Here is a 21,782-nt window from a genome sequence, read left to right as displayed (position 1 = left end):
TGAGAATTTAAAATGGGTGGACAGATTTAGAGTTTGGAGGGAGGAGTGTCCTAGCTCAACTCTAAATTGCAGTGTAAGAATAAAGCTTCACAGTATTTGTGTACGACAGGTAAAAGGCAATATTTTTCCTGCATGCAAAATAGAAAATCAATTTGTACCCCTTCTATTGCAGCATGGTTTGTCTAGGTGTAAATTGTACCCTTTAGCTTGATTTGCTCTTAGATAGCGCACACAGGAGCATATTCAATTGTCCGCAGTTTCCGCCGCGTAAAAACTATTACCAGTATTGCGGTAATAGTAAGCTGGATCTCCAAAAACATACTGCTAGGTTAATTGGCTGCCATTAAAAATTGACCCTAGTCTCTGTTTGTCTGTCTCCCTGTCTGTCTGTCTCCCTGTCTGTCTATCTCCCTGTTTGTCTGTCTGTGTCTGTGTGAGTGTGTGTCTATATTAGGGAATTTAGACTGTTAGTTTCAATGGGGCAGGGACTGATGTGAGTGAGTTCTCTGTACAGCGCTGCGGAATTAGTGGCGCTATATAAATAAATGATGATGATGATGATGATTTCAGCTCGCAGCTCCCTGAGCCGCAAGCTGAAATCCAGCGAGAAAAGTACCATAATACCGGTGTTTATGCGCACTATTACCGTAAGGACGGTAATAGTGCGCGCGCCGCGAGAAGTTCTGCTATAACGGTTGAATATGCCCCATAGAATACATGTACTGAAATCTGTAACCAATCATGTAACGACTTTGCTTGGAAGAGTAGAGTGGGGGCCCAGAAAGGTAGAGCATCAACGCAGTCTCGCTTCCCGCCCCCTCCTTCCAAATTTTGCTATGCCGTGTTACATGAATAAGTAACATTCACACAGACTGAAAAAATTTGTGGAAAATTTGACTATACATTTTAATTATTTTTGTTTTTTTACTTTTTTTGGTGTCTTTTAAAGGCTCCTATATCTATCTATTTAGATTACTGCCAGCTCATTATTATTGCAGAGAATTATATCACAAAAGTGAATATTTATTTCATGAGCTTTCTTGTACTTAATTTAGTATTGCGGTTACAGACTTTTTGTCATGTTTCAGCATACTCTTTTTTAACACAAACCATTACACGTTGCAAGTATTCCATGTAAGATCAACTTTGACTACAATTTATCATTGATCATTATTTTAGCTGCACACATTGTTATCCTAAATGCTTGGGGCACTCAGGCTTCCTTCTGGCTAGTTGTTTATTTGACTTGTTTACTCGCCATTTGAAGTTTTGCTCGATACTCCGGTTTTTAGCAGGTAATCTAGTTTCGAATCTATGTTATCTGTGGACATAATGCAATATGGACCAAGGATTTGTAGGCAGCACAGAAGTGTCTTTAAAACAATAATCCAAAGAAATGCCTGTTGTAGAGTACATGTACATAGATGTTCTAAGAAGCTTACACTCATTCCTTGGCTTATACATTATCTTTATATGCATGCTGAAACAGCAAAGTAACAGATTTCTACGACAGGCTTTGTGTGTGTGTGTGTGTGTGTGTGTGTGTGTGTTTGTAATATATTAGATTGCTATTACATGAAAAACATTAATGTTTTATTTTTTTTTATTTCAATAACACAAAAAAGGGTCTAATTATCAGAAGTAGATATCTTATTTTCTCCAACTTCACCAAAGAACACTTAAGGTGTTAAAAAGGTTCTTGTCATGCATTTGGGCCATAGCCCAGGCCTCCTCAGGGGAAGAGCGTTACTTCCCGACGCAAGCGCCCTTTTTTAACGTGGTTTTGTCCACATGTCACCACCTCATCATTCTTCTCCATCACCTCATCCTTCATCTTTATCGCCACATCTATCCAGATGTCTATCCAGACACAGGGATCTCTCTCAGCGGTCCTGAGTATCACACTCCTCTCGCTCTGTCACCCCCGGCAACCACTCGCCACTGTCACCCCCGGCAACCACCAACCACTCCCAACTGTCACCCCCGGCAACCACCAACCACTCCCAATATATTAGATAGATAGATATATATATATATATATATATATATATATATATATATATATATATATATATATATATATATATATATATATTATACATACCCAATTTTATGGCTGGTGTGAATTCTTTTATGGGGGTATTCTATTAGTGACAACATAGGTTTGCTTCTTCTTTACTAGAGATGGTGATTTCTTATCAGAATAAAGATTAGTGCGGGATTGATAAATTCTTTGAATCACAATAGACTGCTCTTTCAGATCATAAATGAGATGCACGGTTCAGCTTTCTTCTGTTTTCCCATTGCACAATAAATTACATGCTCAATTAATTGCCATGACCCCATCAATAATTATTGGGAGGTTATCTGTGCTGTGATGATAAAACTGAAGGTTATGAATTACTGCCTGTTTTTATCTTACACAGTTGTTTGATATGACCTAAAGTCTTATATTGTCGGACATGCTTTTTTTTTTATTTTGAAATGTTTTATATAAAATGAAGTTGTATTATTAAAAGTGTTATTATAAAGATATTACAAACTTATGTCTAGACACACATTTCAATCAGCATATAACAAGATGAATATCCCCTCATAATTGCATTTGAATTAAAGTGAAGTCTACTCCAGAATAAAGCATCCATGGTTAAACTGAGGAATTCATCTCTTCCATGATCATTCAGCTGCAAGGCATGCCTTATAATGCAGTGTCAGAATGGCTCAAAATTAGACCCCTTGAGATGGATCATTTAAAAAATATAAGATTAAATTTGGGAAAATTATCAAACCTGTAGGTTTCAGTTCAGTAGAGTACAACATTGTTTTCCTTCTTTGTGATATCAGTAGTCATGGATCTTATTGCATCTTGTATTTTCATAGTCCTTTATTGCACATTTAGAAAGTGAGGCATTTGCATTGTAGCCTGAGCTTTTGGTACAGTAATATAAGATATGTTAAACAAAAAATACTGGTAACACGGTATGGATACTTTTTTCTCTGTGAATTGAGTGTAGCTTACAAAGGCCCAAAATGGAAAGGATCATAGTATATTTTAAAGGGGATCGATCTTAAGTTGCCCACATCTTTTCTCCAGGTCTCTCAATTACAGCACAAGCAGCAAGAGGTCATAATTGGGGCTGTACTAATCAAATTTATATGTTTTTATAATCCTATTATTTCTCTCTTCCTTAATTAGGTATTTGTTGATTGTCATGATAATATTGATTTCAAATGTAGTGTTGGTTGTCTGTTAGGCATGATAATTATGAATTAACATGTATCCCTTTTCCATGATAGACCAAATTAAAACTACATTTCAGGTTAGTTGTGTGTTCCAGAGAAACTTGATTGATTTTTTTTTTTCTTTTACTTTTTTCTCGTTCCATTTTATTGTGGGAGGTACCTAACTAATTCTATTAGCACTCAGATACCCACAAAATAGAGGATGGAGACATTCATCACACATTTTAGTGATATAAACAAAGTGAGAAAGCTGATATCAGTCTCTCTTATAATAATTAGAACTATAATTAAATATGATTAACTAGATCAAGGCTGTCCAGTACAGCTTCATGGGTAATTCCCTAGAATGCAATTCTTTACATGTAAATCGTCATCAGTTTTCATTTGTTTCAATGACAACAGCCCCTTACTGAATCAAATTGCACATAAGACTCACTCTTAAAGGGATTTTCACTTTCGGTAACTCTGTAATATGGTCAATATAATCTACTTCCATACAAACCCCACAAACGTTTCCTGAAACCATCATGTGTGGTCTAGGCACACTCCTGGAACTTCTCTACCCATAACATGTAGACATACATAAGGATAGGGAGGAACTTAGAACACCCGGACAGAGATTCTACAGTAGAGATTCCCTCTGTGATGCAAAGATGCTGTACAGGGTTAGATATTGTACTAAATGTTTGTAGTTAAAACTGGTGACTTCTTTGCTATATTGTTATCAACTTGTGTACACTCTCATCGATCGTTTTTATCTTCTGACATGAGTCTCACTAGATAAAGAGTTCATGGAAAATATGAGATATAAGAAGAAAGTTGCAGAGTGTTTTTAAGTAAGTAAATGAGATGCATTTTAAAATGTTCACAAATGTGTGATATTATGTCAGCCTTGTCTCCTATTAGCAGTTATGTCATAAGTGATTTTTGTAGTACTGCAAATTTCAACATAGATATATAATTGTATAATTTTGTTACATCTTCTTTAACTTAATGTGGTACACTGTTGCCCCCATTGATGGGACTGCCACCATTGTTTGTTTTACCTAAATTCCAGTCATCTCCTTCACTTGCATTTCTAGTAGCAGTGATCCATGTTAGTGGTCCTGGAGACCTGTGATATCTCATGAATTTTATGGTTCATTTATTTGCCGATCAAGGCTAAATTGCTTTTTTTCGTGGTCCTTCCATTTAGGGCTTGCTCTCCGAAATTTTACGAAAGGAAGAAGATCCCAAGACAGCATCGCAGTCCTTACTGGTCAATCTTCGAGCGATGCAAAATTTCCTACAGCTACCCGAGGCTGAGAGAGACAGAATTTACCAGGATGAAAGGGAAAGAAGCCTCAATGCCGCCTCCACCATGGGTCCAGCACCTTTGATCAGCACACCACCAGCCCGTCCTCCACAGGTAATGGGTAATGTACGTATGACCATTTTGCTATTTTATTCTTCGTTGTTTACTATAAAATTGTGTTATAGATGACCTTTTTTATAGTACGTGCATAGGATTTTTCTGGCATAGGCAAATGAGCTGACAATTTTTTCGTAGAAATGGAAAATGCAGTCCTTACTGTAAACTATATAAATATTAAGTCACGGATGTGTCTTCTAATACCTATAATAACGTACAGTTATAATTTACAGGCGGCTTGTTATTTCTTATAACATACACATTTTCCTGAAGGCATCAGAACTCACTGTTTACACAGATTATTTGCAGGAGTTTATAGATATATCAAAATTCTATGTATTTAAACTTGTGTATGATATATGATATATTTTCTATGGTGGTACAGCAGAACTAATTAGCTTAATTAATAAAATAATAAATGCAAAATAAAATGCCTCATTTTGCTCATGGCAGAGTAAATATGAACCTGTTTTTCTGCCTTAAAGTTTAAGATGTAAATATTAATATCCGTCTGTCTTTGATGATAAGCTTAATGCTATGTCACATGTATCACAGCTGCCCTTCTTTCACCAGTTTCCACTCAATGTTGTGTAAAGTCCCATCCACTCCACTATATCTGCTACTAATCTCCCTGCTCAGTATTGCATCCTGCCAACAAATTTAACTTCCTTTCCTAAGATGTTGCTGACTGTTTAGCGTTAATCCTGTTCATACCATGTAGTTTTTTTTAAACGTGTTTATTAAAAAGGTTGTCAGCATTGTACATATATTGGTAATATTTTTCAAGTAATAGGTGAAAATCAGAATTTCACAAGTTGGGTGTCCAAACGTGGTTTGCGTTTGACACTTTTCTTGCATCAGTGTGACAGGAGCCTTACATCAATACTCCGTGCTGTTGGAGATCCTGCTCCTTCCGCTATCGAAGTCTTTCCTGCTTACCTCCATTCTCCTCCCCAACTCAGAAAACTGCTCCTGTCACACTCAGCCCTGTCCTTACTAACATAACCACTCGAGTTACTGGTTACTGCCTCCCATGTGACTAGCACACTCATTTTCTTCTGTAATGAACATTCCGATGATCTGATTGGCTATAAAATAGTACACCCAAAGTTGGATTATTTCTGTAATATTTTAAATGTTTGTATGTTTGTTTGCTAACAAAAGAAAATAAGAACCATCTGCTGCTGAAATAATGTTTGCTTTTCTACTTTCATTTTTTGCGGTTTTACTAGTAGTTCAAGTGCACTTGCTCACAGTGTAAACAGCTGTTTTATGGACAGAACTAATAGTCATGCAACCTATCAGTTCACTAGGAACCAGTGACATCACTAAGGCATGTATTACTTCATGAATGGATAAGATAATAATTAAATTCAGCCCAGAAAATGGCTGACTAATCAGTGTGTAGGCAGCAGGTAGACACTAGGGGCCTGATTCATTAAGGATCTTAACTCAATAAACTTCGTATTTCAGTCTCCTGGACAAAACCATGTTACAATGCAAGGGGTGCAAATTAGTATTCTGTTTTGTACATAAGTTAAATACTGACTGTTTTTTCATGTAGCACACAAATACTTGATAGCTTATTTGTACACTGAAATTTAAAGTTGATATTTGTGTGCTTCATGAAAAAACAGTCAGTATTTAACTTATGTGCAAAACAGAATACTAATTTGCACCCCTTGCATTGTAACATGGTTTTGTCCAGGAGACTGAAATAAGAAGTTTCTTAAGTTAAGATCCTTAATGAATCAGGCCCTAGAACACATTAGAACTCATCAGCTGACCGAAATAGGTGATTTTTATTAGGTGTAGTAGTTCTATTTGTCCTAGTTTTCCCAGAATCATTCAAAGTTTTGCCACCAGAATTATATCTAATGGCATATATGTTTTCTTAGAAATTAATGCATGATGGTACACTGGAGTAAAGAGAATTAGTGGGAATGATTTCCTATGGGTATGTTGTTGTATTTTATTTTTTTACCCAAGAGGATGCAAGGGGTGACTTTTATGGACTGATTATGATCATGTCACATTTATTTTCAATAAATCATGGATGTGTCTTACACCATTCACACTTATGTTGTAATGGTATGTGGCTCTTCAACTACGTTTTATGGGATGTTTTTGTGCTTGATATGAACATACCGATCCTGGAAAATATTGCTTAGACTCTTATCCAATACCTAGATTCAATGTACATAATAAAACAGATGAGTTCATCTGAGACAAAAGCATCTTTTCTTGACATGCGGCAGAGCTTACAGCTAATGATTACCAAATGTCTTCCAGGAGTAATAAATAACACAGGTTCACGATGGTGGACAAGCGGAAGCTGCTACATTTATGGACTAATGTATTGCAAGAAGGAGAACAAATTTCCTTATTGAAAGGGAACATGGTGTGCTAATGGCTTAGTCTACTATTAATGGAGTTTAGCCTGGAGTCCAGTAAAGGATCCTTTTAAAGATAAGGGGGGAAACATGGACTCCAAATCATAAAAAAGTGATCTCCTAATAGAACTACTGTGATTTAATAATTAGTATTGCCTCAGGCTTCAGTAAATCATAGTATTTGGGCTTCTGTATGTCTTAAAGATTACTCATTTGAAATGCCTAATAATATTATATTTCAAAATGAGTTGAGCTTTGTTTAGTTTAGCCATTTTATGTTCTACTTCTTTGGGATCTGAGCTAATAGTCCACTTATCAAGCAATGATACAACGTTTATTTTATTTTACAATAAGGGGCAGTTAGGAAACTGGTGACCAGAAAACTGCAAAAGGGTGTTTTTACCCTTAACAATCAGATGTTTGCTTTTTATTTGCTTTTATTAGAAAAAGACAGAATCAGATTGGCTGTTGTTTTGTTAAGGAGGCACAGTGGCTAGCATTTCTGCCTCACAGTGCTGTGGTCATGGGTTCGATTCTGACCAGGGCACTATCTGTCTGGAGATTGTATGTTCTCCCTGTGTTTTACGTGAGTTTCCTTCCAGGAAAGACATACATGGTAGGTTAATTGGCTTCTGACGAAATTAACCCTAGTGGGTGCGCATGTAGAAATATAGGACTATAAACTGTGTAAGCTGCACTGGGACAGGGATTTATGTCATACATGCCAACTCTCCCGGAATGTCCGGGAGACTCCCGCATTTTGCGAGAGTCTCCCGGGCGAGTGTGGCAATCTCCCGAATTCTGCCCACTTCACTAGGAAGTGCCCCACTTCCTAGTGAAGTGGGCAGAATTAGATCCCAAACGCCGCGATTCCCGGTGCTGCGATTTCGGAGCCCCGCCCCCCGCACGTCCACCTGCTACAGAGAATCTCCCGGACACCAACTTAAAAAAGTTGGTAAGTATGATTTATGTCAATGATTAAAACTCTGCTCTGTAAAGCATAATATGTAGCCGCTATATAAATAGCTGTTAATAAGCAAAAATAAATACATGCCATCCAAACATATGTTTGTTTTCCTGTGATACACTTGATAGCTCTTATCAGAAGGGATTGTGTTTTATACTGCAGTTTACCTATGTTTTCTGTGTGCATTTAACTTTAGAAAATAATCTAAGTCCTAAATCCATACAGAGCAGAATACTTATCAAGCTGAAAAGTATAGGAATGGCATTCACAAAGCTGAAAAAATGCTCAAAATGGAACATAGAATACAATATATACAGCATATTCCTGTAAGCAACTACTAAAGTCACAGAAAACATCTAGCATGTCTGTTTCCTATTTTGCATACCATTTTTTGTTGCCAAATGTTATAGAAAATAAATTAAAACAAACTACAAAAGATTCATCAATTGCTTGACAAATTTTCCGTTCTTTTCATGTTCGTCCAAAAACAGGTATCACAATCTGCACCGAGTCTGATAATACTGAGAAATGTAGAGACGATTATTGATGCATTCATGCACACCGTAACATACATGTCTGTCAGAATAAAGTAGATAGGACTTTAAACTTTTACTTGCAAATATTTTTTCTTAAATCCCTTGGAGTGTGAGAAGTCCCTATCGTGACCAACATTTTGAAAGACATGTGTAGTTAGCCTTGCCGTAGCGCTTTTGGGATTTATTTATTTTTCTTTTAACCTGAACAATGTGTTTTATTAATTTTTAGGTTTTCACAAATATGGTGGTTAAAATAGCATTTTGGAAATATTACAAAGTCTTAACAGGATTAATACTTTTTACGTTGTGCTTTATCATATGTTACACATCCTGTATACTAAGGACTTTGGGGGAGTAAAAGAGCTTCATAAATGTATACATTTTAAATTGATGAAAAAGTTGGAATCAATCAAAAGAACCAGGAAGTTAGAGTAACGGTTTAATTCTTCCTTCTTACATTTCCTTCAGTGTCAACTATAGTTACTCATTGCATATTTTGAGAGTGTTGGTCACACAAGTCGAGTCACTGACTTAAATCAGTAAGTAAACTGCTCTAGTAATGTATCCTACAGCAGGCTGATTTGGGGGATACTGTATTCCTTGTGAAAACTCTGATTCTTGGTTATCTAAAGTACTTTTGTGGCTTCCTGAAAAATAGGAACTTCCTGTCACTTCAAACAGCATAGCTTTAAAAATGTGTTCAGCGAGCAATTTCATATACATGGATATTTTATACTGGCAGTTATAGCTTTACATTTCTTAACTTTGTAGTTTTGTTTTTCTCAGTAACGTACAATATAAATTATATAAGTGTATGTTAATACTCCCAAAAATGGAAAAAAAAAATATTTCCCTAAATATTTTTAAAGGGTTACTGATTAAATTTATTTTGCTATACTTCTTAATCCCGTATGGCCTTTTAGTGGAAAGCAATGACACACATGACTCATCTACTTGGTTAGATACAGTCATTATTAAAGTGTATCTAATGACTGCTGGCTGCTCACCATTCTCGCTGGTTTCAAAGGTAATCCATTGAAATTGCAAGGAGAAAGATGTACAGTGAATAGCCAAGTTCTGTTATATACACTTTAATGGCGATGCCTCAGTAAAAGAGGGTAATAGTAAAGTGCCATTCATAAATTTAAAGAACTGTAAAATACCAGTTGCCTTACATAAAATTACTAATAACATTTACAAATATATGTAAAGGTGACAGAACTTTAAGATACCTGGCGATTGTTAACACTTGCTGTCCAGATAAGTGCAATCTACTGTTCTGTTATCAGCCATTTTCAGCTAATATAGTCTGGCTGCACTTCCCTTCAGTCGAAATATAGACAGGAAGTCTGGGGTGGATACAAAAAGAAAAAAATCCCACACAATCGCTCTATCTCTGTTCTGATAAACTCTTTAAACTTTAAATATATGTGTCACTGTTTTTAGTAGTTTTTTTATGTTCATTTGTGTTTTGGGTTTAGTGGAACCTTTGATGTCAAGGGGTATATTTACTAAACTGCGGGTTTGAAAAAGTGGAGATGTTGCCTATAGCAACCAATCAGATTCTAGCTGTCATTTTGTAGAATGCACTAAATAAATCTAGCCCCAAGACTGGTCTGGGCAATTTAGTGAGTGTTTATAGATCGCCTGCGATTGAAAAACTGTCTTAGGTCTGGCCACACTTGCATACATTTTTTTTTTCATTTCGAAACGCTAAATTACATGTCTGTACAATAACAAAATGGAGGAGTACATTTTACAATACCTTTTTATAGCTGTCAATCACACAAATTATCATTTTTATCTGACAGCACAAAACAAAATTTTTACCACATGTGCAATATTAGAGCATAGTAAATTGTATGACCTAATAGTACAATTACAGTACACTTCCATTCTATCACATTTGAATAAAATTTGTTATTAGATACTCGGGTAATCTATTTTTAGAAAATGTTTTTGTGTTACATTATTAACAAGTCATAAAACAATGTGTGTGGCCAGCTTGAACTATGGTAGATACAGTCAAAGCTAATTCTTGATGTAAGTCCTGGCTTGCATCCACCCTAAATAAAGCACACAATGACCTTTTTATCACAATAAAAGTTTATGAAAAAGTAAGCTATGGATATAGGCAGGGCCGACGAGAGCGCTAAGAGGCCCTGAGGATCAGTTACTTTACGGGTCACCCTCTCCTTAATCATATGTCACGTCTCGTTGCTACGTCATGACAGAAGGTTGGCTGTTACTGACTTCGCTGTGTTCTCCCCAGGCGTGATCTGGACGTCCAGGGAGTTAAGGAGGAGCCTTAGTTGCCTACTCTCCCGGAATGTCCGGGAGACTCCCGAATTTCTGGGAGTCCTCCCAGTCACCCGGGAGAGCAGGGCAACCTCCCGGGTCCTGGACACACTTAATTAAATGGTGGGGGCATGGCTTATGACACAAATCATGTATTATCATAGCACCACCCCCTACCATAATATGCTAGAACTGATGTGTGTTTAGGGGGCGGGGCCAAACAACATGATTTGCCGAGCCCCGTCCCCACATGCGCACCGCCATCCCATCCCCCCCGGAGGCAAACTTGCCAAAGTTGGCAAGTATGGGTTATGTTATCTTATTTTCACTGAAAGCTGAAAAAATGGTGTGTGTGTTTGTATTGTGTTCTGTTTGTTTGTTTTTTATTCCATTACTCTAGTAATATTAGCTGATATTAATGATTTACAGTTAGTTATGTGTCGTGTTACTACCATGGGGAGGAGGAGACTCTAAACACTGCAACAGTAATACTGGATACCTGATTAAAAACAGTTTCACTGTGCTGTTCCCGGGGCTCCACTTAGGGTAATGTTGCAGAGAGCACACATATATTTATCTTTTCTGCTTACTTTGCATAGCTGAACAAAAACAGAACATAACTAATACATATAAACAGAAAAAAAGCAGATCTGTTAGAGCTATGACACTGCTTTTGCCGATAGGACCGTGCAGTAAAGGTTAAGTAGCTGTACATGAAAGGAGGTCTCCTCAGGAACAAGCTTGAGTGCTGAAACACAAATGTGTTCCTTCAAAAGACTTCCTGTTTTGCAGCCAAGTACATCTCTTCTAGTCAGATTTTACAAAGGAAAGGCTGAGTCCAAAACTTGCTGCTAAAAAATGTAATGGTGGATTTGCAACCTAATAAATGCAAGGTTTTCTTTTATTCAGTTGCTTCACCTGTTTTTCTCCAAATTACTTTTGCGTTAAGGTCAGTGGTCGAAGTGGGCTGGTATACGCTGATATGCCATGCTGCCACTAACTATCAAATTCCATTCATTTACATTTTCCATAGTGCCATTTCTAAATTTCCATTTCGACCACTGGTTAAAGTTGTAGGACGATTTTCTTAAGTCAATTTTACTATGCAGATCATTTTGTGCAAGCAATGATTCTATGTATAATAATATTTTTGTATAATGTGTGTGTGCCCTTACCCCTGTGCTTGTGTTTGTAGTGTAAGATAACAAATGTATTTATTGGGAGGGAGGGGGGTCCAAAAGCTATGTTGATTTTTTTTCTAAGTGAATGCATACATTTATCCATATGTTAAGAAATGCTGAAATCACTTACGTTCAGAGTTTGTGGACTCTGCTTACATCTACACTGTATTTCCTGAAAGTATGCATAAAGGTAATGATTATACACAATCATTAGATAGGCAAAGTATGTTATTTATTCTCAAATCTGAATTTATGGTATAGACAGATAATGTTTAATGCAAAAACTTAAAGGGCAAGGTTAAGCCATGTTGAAAATCTAATACTAAAAAAAAAAAAAAAGGAATCCAAGATGCCGCCATTGTGCTGTTATCACAGACATAAATCATGACAGTTATGCCGCACGCTATTCAAGATAAGCCGATATTTGCTAGGACAGATGGTTAAATTCTTTCACATTAATTGCAAAAGCTTTCAGTTTGTACTTTTGCACGGCTGTGTGAAAAAATCTGGCATGTTGCCACAAAACTTGTTTTATGACTTAGTAATTCCGTGTCATTACCTGACAATGGAAATTGTGTTGTATTAACCTTTTAGCAAAATGTGAAATATTTGGAAAGCTGTACATGTGACTTGAACCGTAAATGATGCATTATGGTCTATCACTTACTTATTTCACAAACCTAGCAGAAGAATGTCCACAGTTTGTGATTTTATCTGTTCGTATGCATACGTATGTATATTCATCTTTTTAAAGTACATTCTGTTGTACAAATGTATGTTCCAGGTGAAGACAGCAACCATTGCAACTGAGAGAAATGGAAGCCTGGAGAATTGCAGCATGAATATTAATGCTTCCATTTATGACGAGATTCAGCAGGAAATGAAAAGAGCTAAAGTATCCCAAGCACTATTTGCAAAGGTTGCAGCTTCCAAAAGCCAGGTACATAATATTCATTTGAAGAAAAATTATTATACTGCTTTCCGTACAGACTTAGAAAGCTCCAGTATTTGAAAGGGGAATTTATTGCATTGTACACATGACAGTTTCTAAATTGTATTACTCTCAGTGAACGCTGTGAACAATTTTCCTTTGCTGCAAAAAAAACAGGAACAAATACAGACGAACTTGTAAAAAAATAAATAAATTAACATTTCTGAAGTTGGGGGCAATTTGAGGGAAGAAAGACACTATGGTAAAAAGAGGCATTGCAACATATGCACTATTCAACAAATTGTTTTGTATTCATGAATATTTAGTAGCAAATGCTTTGGAATGTTATGATCGCACTGCGAGGCCAGGTACCTTCTGGCGTTATATTTGCTTTTTTTTATTTCAGCGCAGACGCCTGTCTAATGTAAACAAGTTTGACATGCGTTTGTTATTAGCTCTTGGAGCTCCATGTAGAGCACAGTGTGTGTATCCCTGGAAAATGCATATTCATAGACACACAGGAGATCTAACAGTAGAATGGAAATGCTAGTAGCAGCAACAGTGCATATGAAGCCACTTAAAACAGTATTTTGTTGTGTCACACCCATGCACATGCATTTTACCATTTCAAATTATATTTCAGTCCACCTCAATGCAATACTTCATACTAATGGTATATATAAGCATAAGTTGAAAACATATATACAGGAACATAACTTTTAATTGGCAATCCCAAAGAAAAATTTGTAGATGGCCCAGCAGGCACGGCCATCGGCACTTAAACGGTGGAGCCTCGTTTGGGCTTCCAGTTCCACTGTGATTATAAGGGCTGCATGGGCTCCACTGCACATGTGCTGGTCCCCATGAATGCTCAGAAGAGCAGAGTGGGGGCCTCCAAAGTGGATGGACACGTATCACCGCGCACCTCCTCATCGTCAGGCCTCATAGCGGTCGCATGGGCTGCTCAAGTGGCATTTGTGCCCTTGCATACATATCTGTTTCCTAAGTAAATGTTTCTAGTCAAACTTAAAAACTAAGCTTATGCAGATAACATGTTATTAGACTTGGGCAGCACTATTACAGTCATACATTGCTTTTGAAAATTTGTATTTGAATTATTACCCAGCAAGGAAACTTCAGACAATAGTTATGGATGGATGTCTGGTCTTTGTGTGTTTTATGAGAACCAAATGTATATGTACTGCATGGATTGTCTTGGAATATAAGATCTATAATGTATTATGTTGTGTGGTGTTGGCTGATATTTATATCATTTAGTTAAACAGTTACTGTATGTTAAAATGCACAAATGCTAAAGTTCTGTTTCTGGTGTCTTTAGCATAATCTATATATTGTTATATATAACAATATTTTATAATTAACTGCATTGAGTGTATTCTAGAATGTTGTAACAGGTTCCAGTTTGCATACATTTGTTGGTGATGTATTCTTTGAATAAATTGTTACATTTTATGGATATTGATATTGTCTATTTCAAGAACAACCAATAAATCTTTAAGATCTGACACAAAAGATTACAGTAAAAGAGCATGAAAAGAGTCTGGTTTGACAAAGAGAATAAGATGATTGTAGGCAGTGATGAGTACTTTGTAGACCCCCCAAAAATCTTAGAGTAACGAAAACAAAATACTATGTTATTTGAAACACCCGTATGGCTCCCATGTGTTCTGGTTTTCTCAGGGCTTTCAATATTTATTTTTCCCATAATTTGAACACCCACAGAATCTATACTCAATGGCAAGCTGAGATAACCTCATATTATGCTTTACTTTATTTGGTAACTGTAAATGAATAATGATGTGGGATCTGAGCTAACTTCAGGTCACATGGGGGCATTACGTGCATGTTTTTATTGTTGTGTACCTAGATATTGCCAGGTGTTAATATTTAGGATATTTACATGGCTAAAAAGATTTTTTTTCAGCCCTGCGAAATCTTCTCCATTTGTAACAATACTGAGAAAGACAAATAATGTTACTGCTCAAACATATGTACATACAATACATGGGTAACACTATAATACCAAGCTTAGAGCAGCCTTGAACTAACAAAAATGAAAAGATAAGTGTTAGCGTGTCCTCTGAAAATAAATTTCATTTAAATGCACTTATGTGTCTTGTTCTTATTACCTTTATGTAATGATCCTATTGGCAGCGCCATCATATTGAATATATAAATGCAGGGCGAGTAATAGAAATTCAGATAATCTATCAGTCCAGCACATTCTAATCTGCAGAAAAGGGAATATTAGCATAAGACCACCCTAACCTTTCCCCAGGACTTTTCCTCAATTTCCAGGAAACCATTGTAAAGAGCATGGGACAGGGAATGCTTTATTAAAAGCAATATTTGAAACTTTAAGCACAAGAAAGATAGAGTGGTAAGTGATTTGTACACTCTTAACTATTGATGGGTGCATTTGTGCATTTTAATTGAAAATGAAAGATATACTTCAAAAGTGTGATATATCACACATTGATTGTGTGGGATTTCTGCTTTGTGTTGTGGTTTGTAAATTATTCCCCACACACATTTTCAGCTGTACCAGTAATGGAGCATAAACACGTAACATAGACACACTTCTGCATAACTCACTGTGGAAATTCAACATAGAAAAACTGGTTATTTAATATGAATTCAATTGAATGGATGTTTGCTTGATTCAATACCGTTAAATGTTGAAAAGATTATTTGATTTTTTCATTTTATTATAAGCACAAAGCAGGGAATTAAGAATTTAGACAGTGATCTACCAAAGCTGAACATTTTACCCCCTGGTTTACTATAATTAGTTGATATGAGACAATTATTTTCCTATGATGGCCCCTCCCCTAGAATGCCTCAGGGTTGCTCCATTGGGCAGCACGGTGGTTAAGTGGTTAGCACTTCTGCCTTACAGCACTGGGGTTATGAATTCAATTCCCGTCCATGGCCTTATCTGTGAGGAGTTTGTATGTTCTCCCCGTGTTTGCGTGGGTTTCCTCCGAGTGCTCCGGTTTCCTCCCACACTCCAAAAACATACTGGTAGGTTAATTGGCTGCTAGCAAATTGACCCTAGTCTGTGTGTGTGTGTGTGTGTGTGTGTGTATGTGTGTGTATGTTAGGGAATTTAGACTGTAAGCCCCAATGGGCTGGGACTTATGTGAATGAGTTCTCTGTACAGTGCTGCAGAATTAGTGGTGCTATATAAATAAATGATGATGATGATGATGGCGCCATTTGTCCCAACATTAAAGAGCTGAGGAGGTGCAATGTAAGTGCCAGGACCAATCACAAGTTGCAATCTCTTGATTGCAGCTTCAAATTGGTCATCCTGCTCACACCTACCACCCCTTCTTCCTAGTGATTTTTAGCCAGGTTTGAAATAGAAATGGAGGAGCCACATGGGAAAATGATCATACTGGGGTATATTTTATGCCTTTTAAGAAATTGCCCCTTAGAATTGCATGGGTTGTATCTTAAAACCACTAGTTAACATCAACGGTCTGCTGAGGTTTAAAAACCTTTTCTATTCATATATTTGTAGGATTTGAAATCTCTCTGAAATCTATGTAGTTCTTAAAATGATTCCTTTTAAAAAAAAGCCTGATTTATATACCCTGCATACACTGTAAAATACTTGTATCACCAAAGTTCAAGTCATACATTGGTCATGCTGAGCACCCATATACAATGCTCCCAAACTGGCTACATACTGAATAGAACTAGCCAATTACTTTGTGTGCTGAACAAAACATATGTAAGGTGTCTGCACGCATAGATTTAACTCTTGTTCCAATGAAAATAGCAGGACAATCATTCATAACATTTTGGTTTAAAATCTGGCCTTGGAAATTGCCACATGTGTGGTTAGTTTTATAATTAGCCATACAAGTGAAATGACATGAACACCATTGGTTTCTGGACCCCTAACTGTCCAGTCTCACAAAATAGTGGCCTTAATAAAACCGTAGAACTTTGGCAAAGATTGTGTATACATCTGCATGCTGTGCCAACACCATCTTTTGCTTTGACATCTTTGTTCAGTATGTAACATGGCAGTGTAATTTCCAAGCACAGACTGCCCACTGTCATCCAAAGTGTGTGTTAATTTCTCATGTATTCTGTCAGGGTATGCTCATTTTAATAACACACACACACACACTTTCAAATAAGACAAATAATTAGTTATTATCCATCATCGATGTTGTAGGAGTAGCAATGTTGTAGGAGTAGCGCATTATACTTTAATGCATACAAATTATTCCTGTGCCCTTCATATACACCACAAAAAGCATATTAACATAGAGAACGAAGAGCCTGAGTTACCCCAACCATCTCTATTAAGAAAAAGTGCAGGGATACTTACCTTTCTAATGGCTTGCTGGTCCAGGAAGAGGGTCCTTTTAAAAATTACAGGTAGAGAGGGAAGGAATGCAGCAACTTTAAGCTGCAGCCAACCAAAAATAGTAAAGGCAAAATACTGGCAATAATAGAATAATGAATGGGATTGGATGAAAACAAGGTAACAGGTGGAGGAGAGTGAGTCATGCGATGTAACGCATTTGTATAACGAGAAATAGAGGATCATACAAACTAGAAAATGAGAGAGGAAACTGGAGACTTCTACAGAGCAATAATAAGCAAAGAACTGAAGAGGGGAAAGAAATAAAAGACGGTGAATCTGTTGAAAAGAGAAAGAAACTGAAATCTGAACTGAGCTTTCATTATATTTGTGTCTGATTACATATATTTTCAGGGAATATATTATATTCCTCTATATGTTAAGTACCCTTTTTGCCTGTTTATCTATTAACATCGCCTTTCATAGAGAGTTAAACTGCTTACGATATTGACTAAAATGAAAAACTAAGACTAACACACTAAAAATAAATGATGGTGGGAACATGCTTTATTGTACATATTCACATTTGTTAACATAATTGGTGGAAAGGAAATTAAAGAAGGTGTTGTTTATTAAACATCTCGAGCACCAGATAACTATGCTTCTTTGTCATATAAGGTAAAACTATGTTACTGAAGTTGACAGTAAAATGAAACACAGTTTTAAAAGAGAAAGAGACACTAATTCATTGATACATTTTCCATGCCCCGTCATTACATTTTGTCATAGTGTACAGAATATAAAAGGCTACTCCCCCTGATCACCTAACCTAATGTATTACCATAGTGCTATACCTGCATTGTCTGTTGGTAGTGACATACTTATAGGTGCTGTTTTTGCTCAATTACTAAAATTTTATGGCACCAAAATGTATTTGCTTGGATTGATAGTCTAGAAGGCTGTACCAGATCTCTAGAGATTTTCAGGCTGAGCTGGCCTTAAAAGCATTAGAGGGCAATGGCAGAAAGACTATTTTATTAAAGCCAGAAATGGATAAAGTTGCAATAAGGGAATTTGTTAGCATTGATTACATTAAATATTGTTTAATTGTTTTCAAAAAGAGTGAAATCATAGATCAATTTGCAAATTCCCTTCAAGAATTGATGAGATACCTCCAAAGAAGGATGATAAAGATCTGTGCGCATTGGATAAATTGCTTTGGGATCAATTTGTATTAGGTACCCCCAACGTGCCTCTTCAACAGATCATAATAGAGAGTGCACATGGATAATGCTCTCACCTTTCATGAAATTCAAACTGCCATTGTTGGGGACAGAGACAATGAGTTTGCATTAGTCAACAAGCTAGTTTTACTTCCAACCAAGAATGCTGTTCCGGGTATGGCGAATGTTCTGGAAAATGCTGTGACCTTAAAAAATCTGTGCTTATGATGAGTTCAGTTATACAGATCTTCAACAGCAGACTGAAAGAATATGGAATTGTGGAAGAAGAGGACATTTAACATGTGTGCAGACAACTGTAACAATCACAAGGAAGAAGCCTTAAACTAACCATTCCATGTTTGCGCATGAAATGGTGGGAAACTTGGTTATTGAAGGTTCCAGAATATCAATAGGCGATTTGAGGGGGAAGTGTCACAATATTAATGGATGCGAATGTTTTAATAACATGTGACAACTAAACAGGGTCAACAGGGTCTCATGACCAAATATTTTTTTTGAATGGCAATGTAGTTGTGTTTCAAAGCTTGGCTAAGGTAAAAGAAGGCCAAGTCCTGCTTAATCTGACAACATGTTGTATTATTTTTAAGTAACAATCTATCCAATGACCATGAACAGGTTTTTCGCAAGATGAACCTTTAAAGTAGAAAGAAGTGGACGATAACAGTTGAGACCGAACAGAAATGAAATGGAAGAATCCTACCCCTGAATAGAATGGCAAAGTCATCTTGCAAGATCTGAGCTTGGAAAAAGAAGGGTTAATAGGAGACAAAGCTAAAAGTATAGCATAGTCATTTATTTTTACTGTTTAGTAGGAAAACACGGCATAGAGACACTGTGCTTGACCGTGAGGAAACAGCATAAATTAGTGACATGCAGGGTAGCAATGAGATATAAAATACGGATGCAGAGGGCCCTGCTCCTCAGAGCTTACAATCTAGTGAGTATGGATGTACAGTTGAGGAGCAAGTGTGAGGTTAGGTATCTAACGCCAGTGGAGAAGGAGTGAGTCAGGTTGCGGAGTATGAGAGAATAGGAGAGTTGTTAGAAAGTGTTTAAACCTTTCAAGGCTTTTTCAATGTCATCTATATAGAGATGATACAGGAGGAAAAATGGGTTGATCAGCCTACAGAAAAGAAAAGGTGAGCTACAAGTAGAGCAGAGGGCCAAGTACAGAGGCTTTATATAGTGGGAACAGAGAGGAGGATGATGTGCCAGATGGGGAGACGATAAGGACGTGGTTCCGTAGCTAGGTTTGTGGAGCAGGGAAGAGCTGTATCATGAAGGCCAGTGTAGTGAGGGGTGTGCAGGTGAAGATGGTGATCAGTGGGGTTACAAGCAATAGGGAGGCCCAGAATTATGAGTAAGGAGAAGTGGCCTTTTCTGGGATTAAATTATTAGTTACTTTTGTTAAGGAAGTCTACGTGGAATGCTGGGGCAGAATCAAGATTGCAGAGCGTCGGAGGAGGTGAGAGGAGAGTGTGTTAGGCAGTTGTTTTACTTAATCAGAAGTGTGAAAAATAAAAATAAACGGGTGTAAAGTGAATTGAAGACGACATTGGTCAATAATAAACCTGTGCGACTGATAACTGTATTTTAACTGTAAGCTTCAGTGATAAATAGCCTTAAGGGCAAAGAACCAAAATTTAAAAGAGAAAGAGACACTAGTCTCTAGTTTTAAAATAGTTTTCTAACCGTCCCACATTGCATAAGTATTAACATTTTCTTACAGTGTGCACATTACATATTGTAACATTTATATATGTGTGTGTGATTTAACATACACACACCAATAAATGGACACCTAAAACAGTTGAATATCAAATGCATCCTACCCCTTAATCAACACAAAAGCTGTAATTTCTACAACCTGTTATCTTTTATTGTTGGGTTTTAAACATTAAGTGCTATTTAAACATTAAACAGAGTTTTTTGTATTGGTTCACTGCTCAGCATGTCATACATCAGGCCACTGTAATCTCTTATGAAGTGTAAAAATCTGTCATGAATCATGGCTTGTATATCAGAAATTACTGTAATTTTGATTGAAAATTATAGGGCTTTTGAAATGTTTCTAATTGAGATAGAATGTGTTGTTTATCTGAAAACCTGAATTCTCCATTTTAGATGTCTTTATTCACGTGTGAAAAATATAGATTAGATGGATATTAGTTTTATGGCTCTTTTTTCTAAAGCTCATTTTAAAACGGACAACATTTTACATGGGCTGATTGTTTGTTTGTTTTATTTAGACAAATTTTGTTTACAACGATATACATAGCTAATAAAGCTTTCAGTAAGTAAAACAAGTTATATATAATTGTAAGGAAGTGCTGTAAACTGTTTTCTGAGGAAGGGGACTGCTAAGGCCAGTTTGGAAAATATAAGGGTTATTTTTAAGTGTGATTTAATGTATTTTAGGCTTGATGTACCAAAGTACACCAAGCACCGTTGCTGTTTTGGAATAGGTGTCATATGTAGCTAGCGGAGAGGTCATTTCAAAACTTATAATGTACATTACTACATGTTAAATAGTCTGGGAAGCATTCTTGTAAAAGGTGGCAGGCTTCAACATTTGCCACATCTCTGTATTACTGTCTACACTTGTTGCCAGATCCAAGTATTGCCTCAACCCTCTACTTGTATAGCTAGCACATACTTGCCAACTCTCCCGCATTTCGCGTGAGTCTCACGGACTCCCGGGAGAGTGTGGCAATCCTAGTGAAGTGGGCAGAATTGGGTCCAAAATGTCGCGATTCACCGGGAATGACGCTGTAAAATGACGCGGTTTGCTTCATTACGTCACTGGGGCGGGGCCAAAATGATGTGATTTTTGGAGCCCCGCCCCCTGCATGCCTACCTTCCCCGGCAGGCTCCCGGATCATACTTGCCATAAGTTGGCAAGTATGAGCTAGCAGTCCTTTTTCTGCTTCCCATGCCCAGTTGTCATTTCCCCTTTCTCTGTGTGCCTTTTCTTCTCCTAAGTTTCATTCAAATGAAGTTAGTTGTGAAGCTGAATCCATGTAAGAACATTTTCATTTACCTTACTAATACAAATAAATGTAAACTTGTGAAAGACGGCCACTATACTGTATGGGCAACATTTGTGGTCTTACAACATCTACTGCTATTATTTTCTGCATATAGCAAATGAAAATGACTCCCATTTGCTGAAATGCTTTATTGAAGTAGTGAACAGCATGACATGTAGTGGTGATATTATACTGCCTAGTCAC

At 36.9% G+C, this 21,782-nt stretch overlaps 1 protein-coding gene across 5 annotated transcripts in view; it reads left to right on the top strand.

Moving 5' to 3' along the window:
* SATB1 (SATB homeobox 1) overlaps window positions 1–21,782 on the top strand; it is a 125,002-nt gene that overhangs the window by 89,538 nt on the left and 13,682 nt on the right. For 2 of the 5 annotated variants that reach the window (XM_075212317.1, XM_075212316.1), the window contains exons 8-9: window positions 4,439–4,663; window positions 12,814–12,969. In XM_075212317.1, coding sequence (XP_075068418.1) covers window positions 4,439–4,663; window positions 12,814–12,969 — 381 coding nt within the window. The remainder of the gene's footprint in view (window positions 1–4,438; window positions 4,664–12,813; window positions 12,970–21,782) is intronic. The other 3 variants (XM_075212319.1, XM_075212318.1, XM_075212320.1) reach the window with 3 other exon arrangements.

Source organism: Mixophyes fleayi, chromosome 5, assembly GCF_038048845.1.
Source record: "Mixophyes fleayi isolate aMixFle1 chromosome 5, aMixFle1.hap1, whole genome shotgun sequence".
NCBI classification, from domain to species: Eukaryota; Metazoa; Chordata; class Amphibia; order Anura; family Limnodynastidae; genus Mixophyes; species Mixophyes fleayi.
This window is presented reverse-complemented; position numbering and strand designations above follow the sequence as displayed.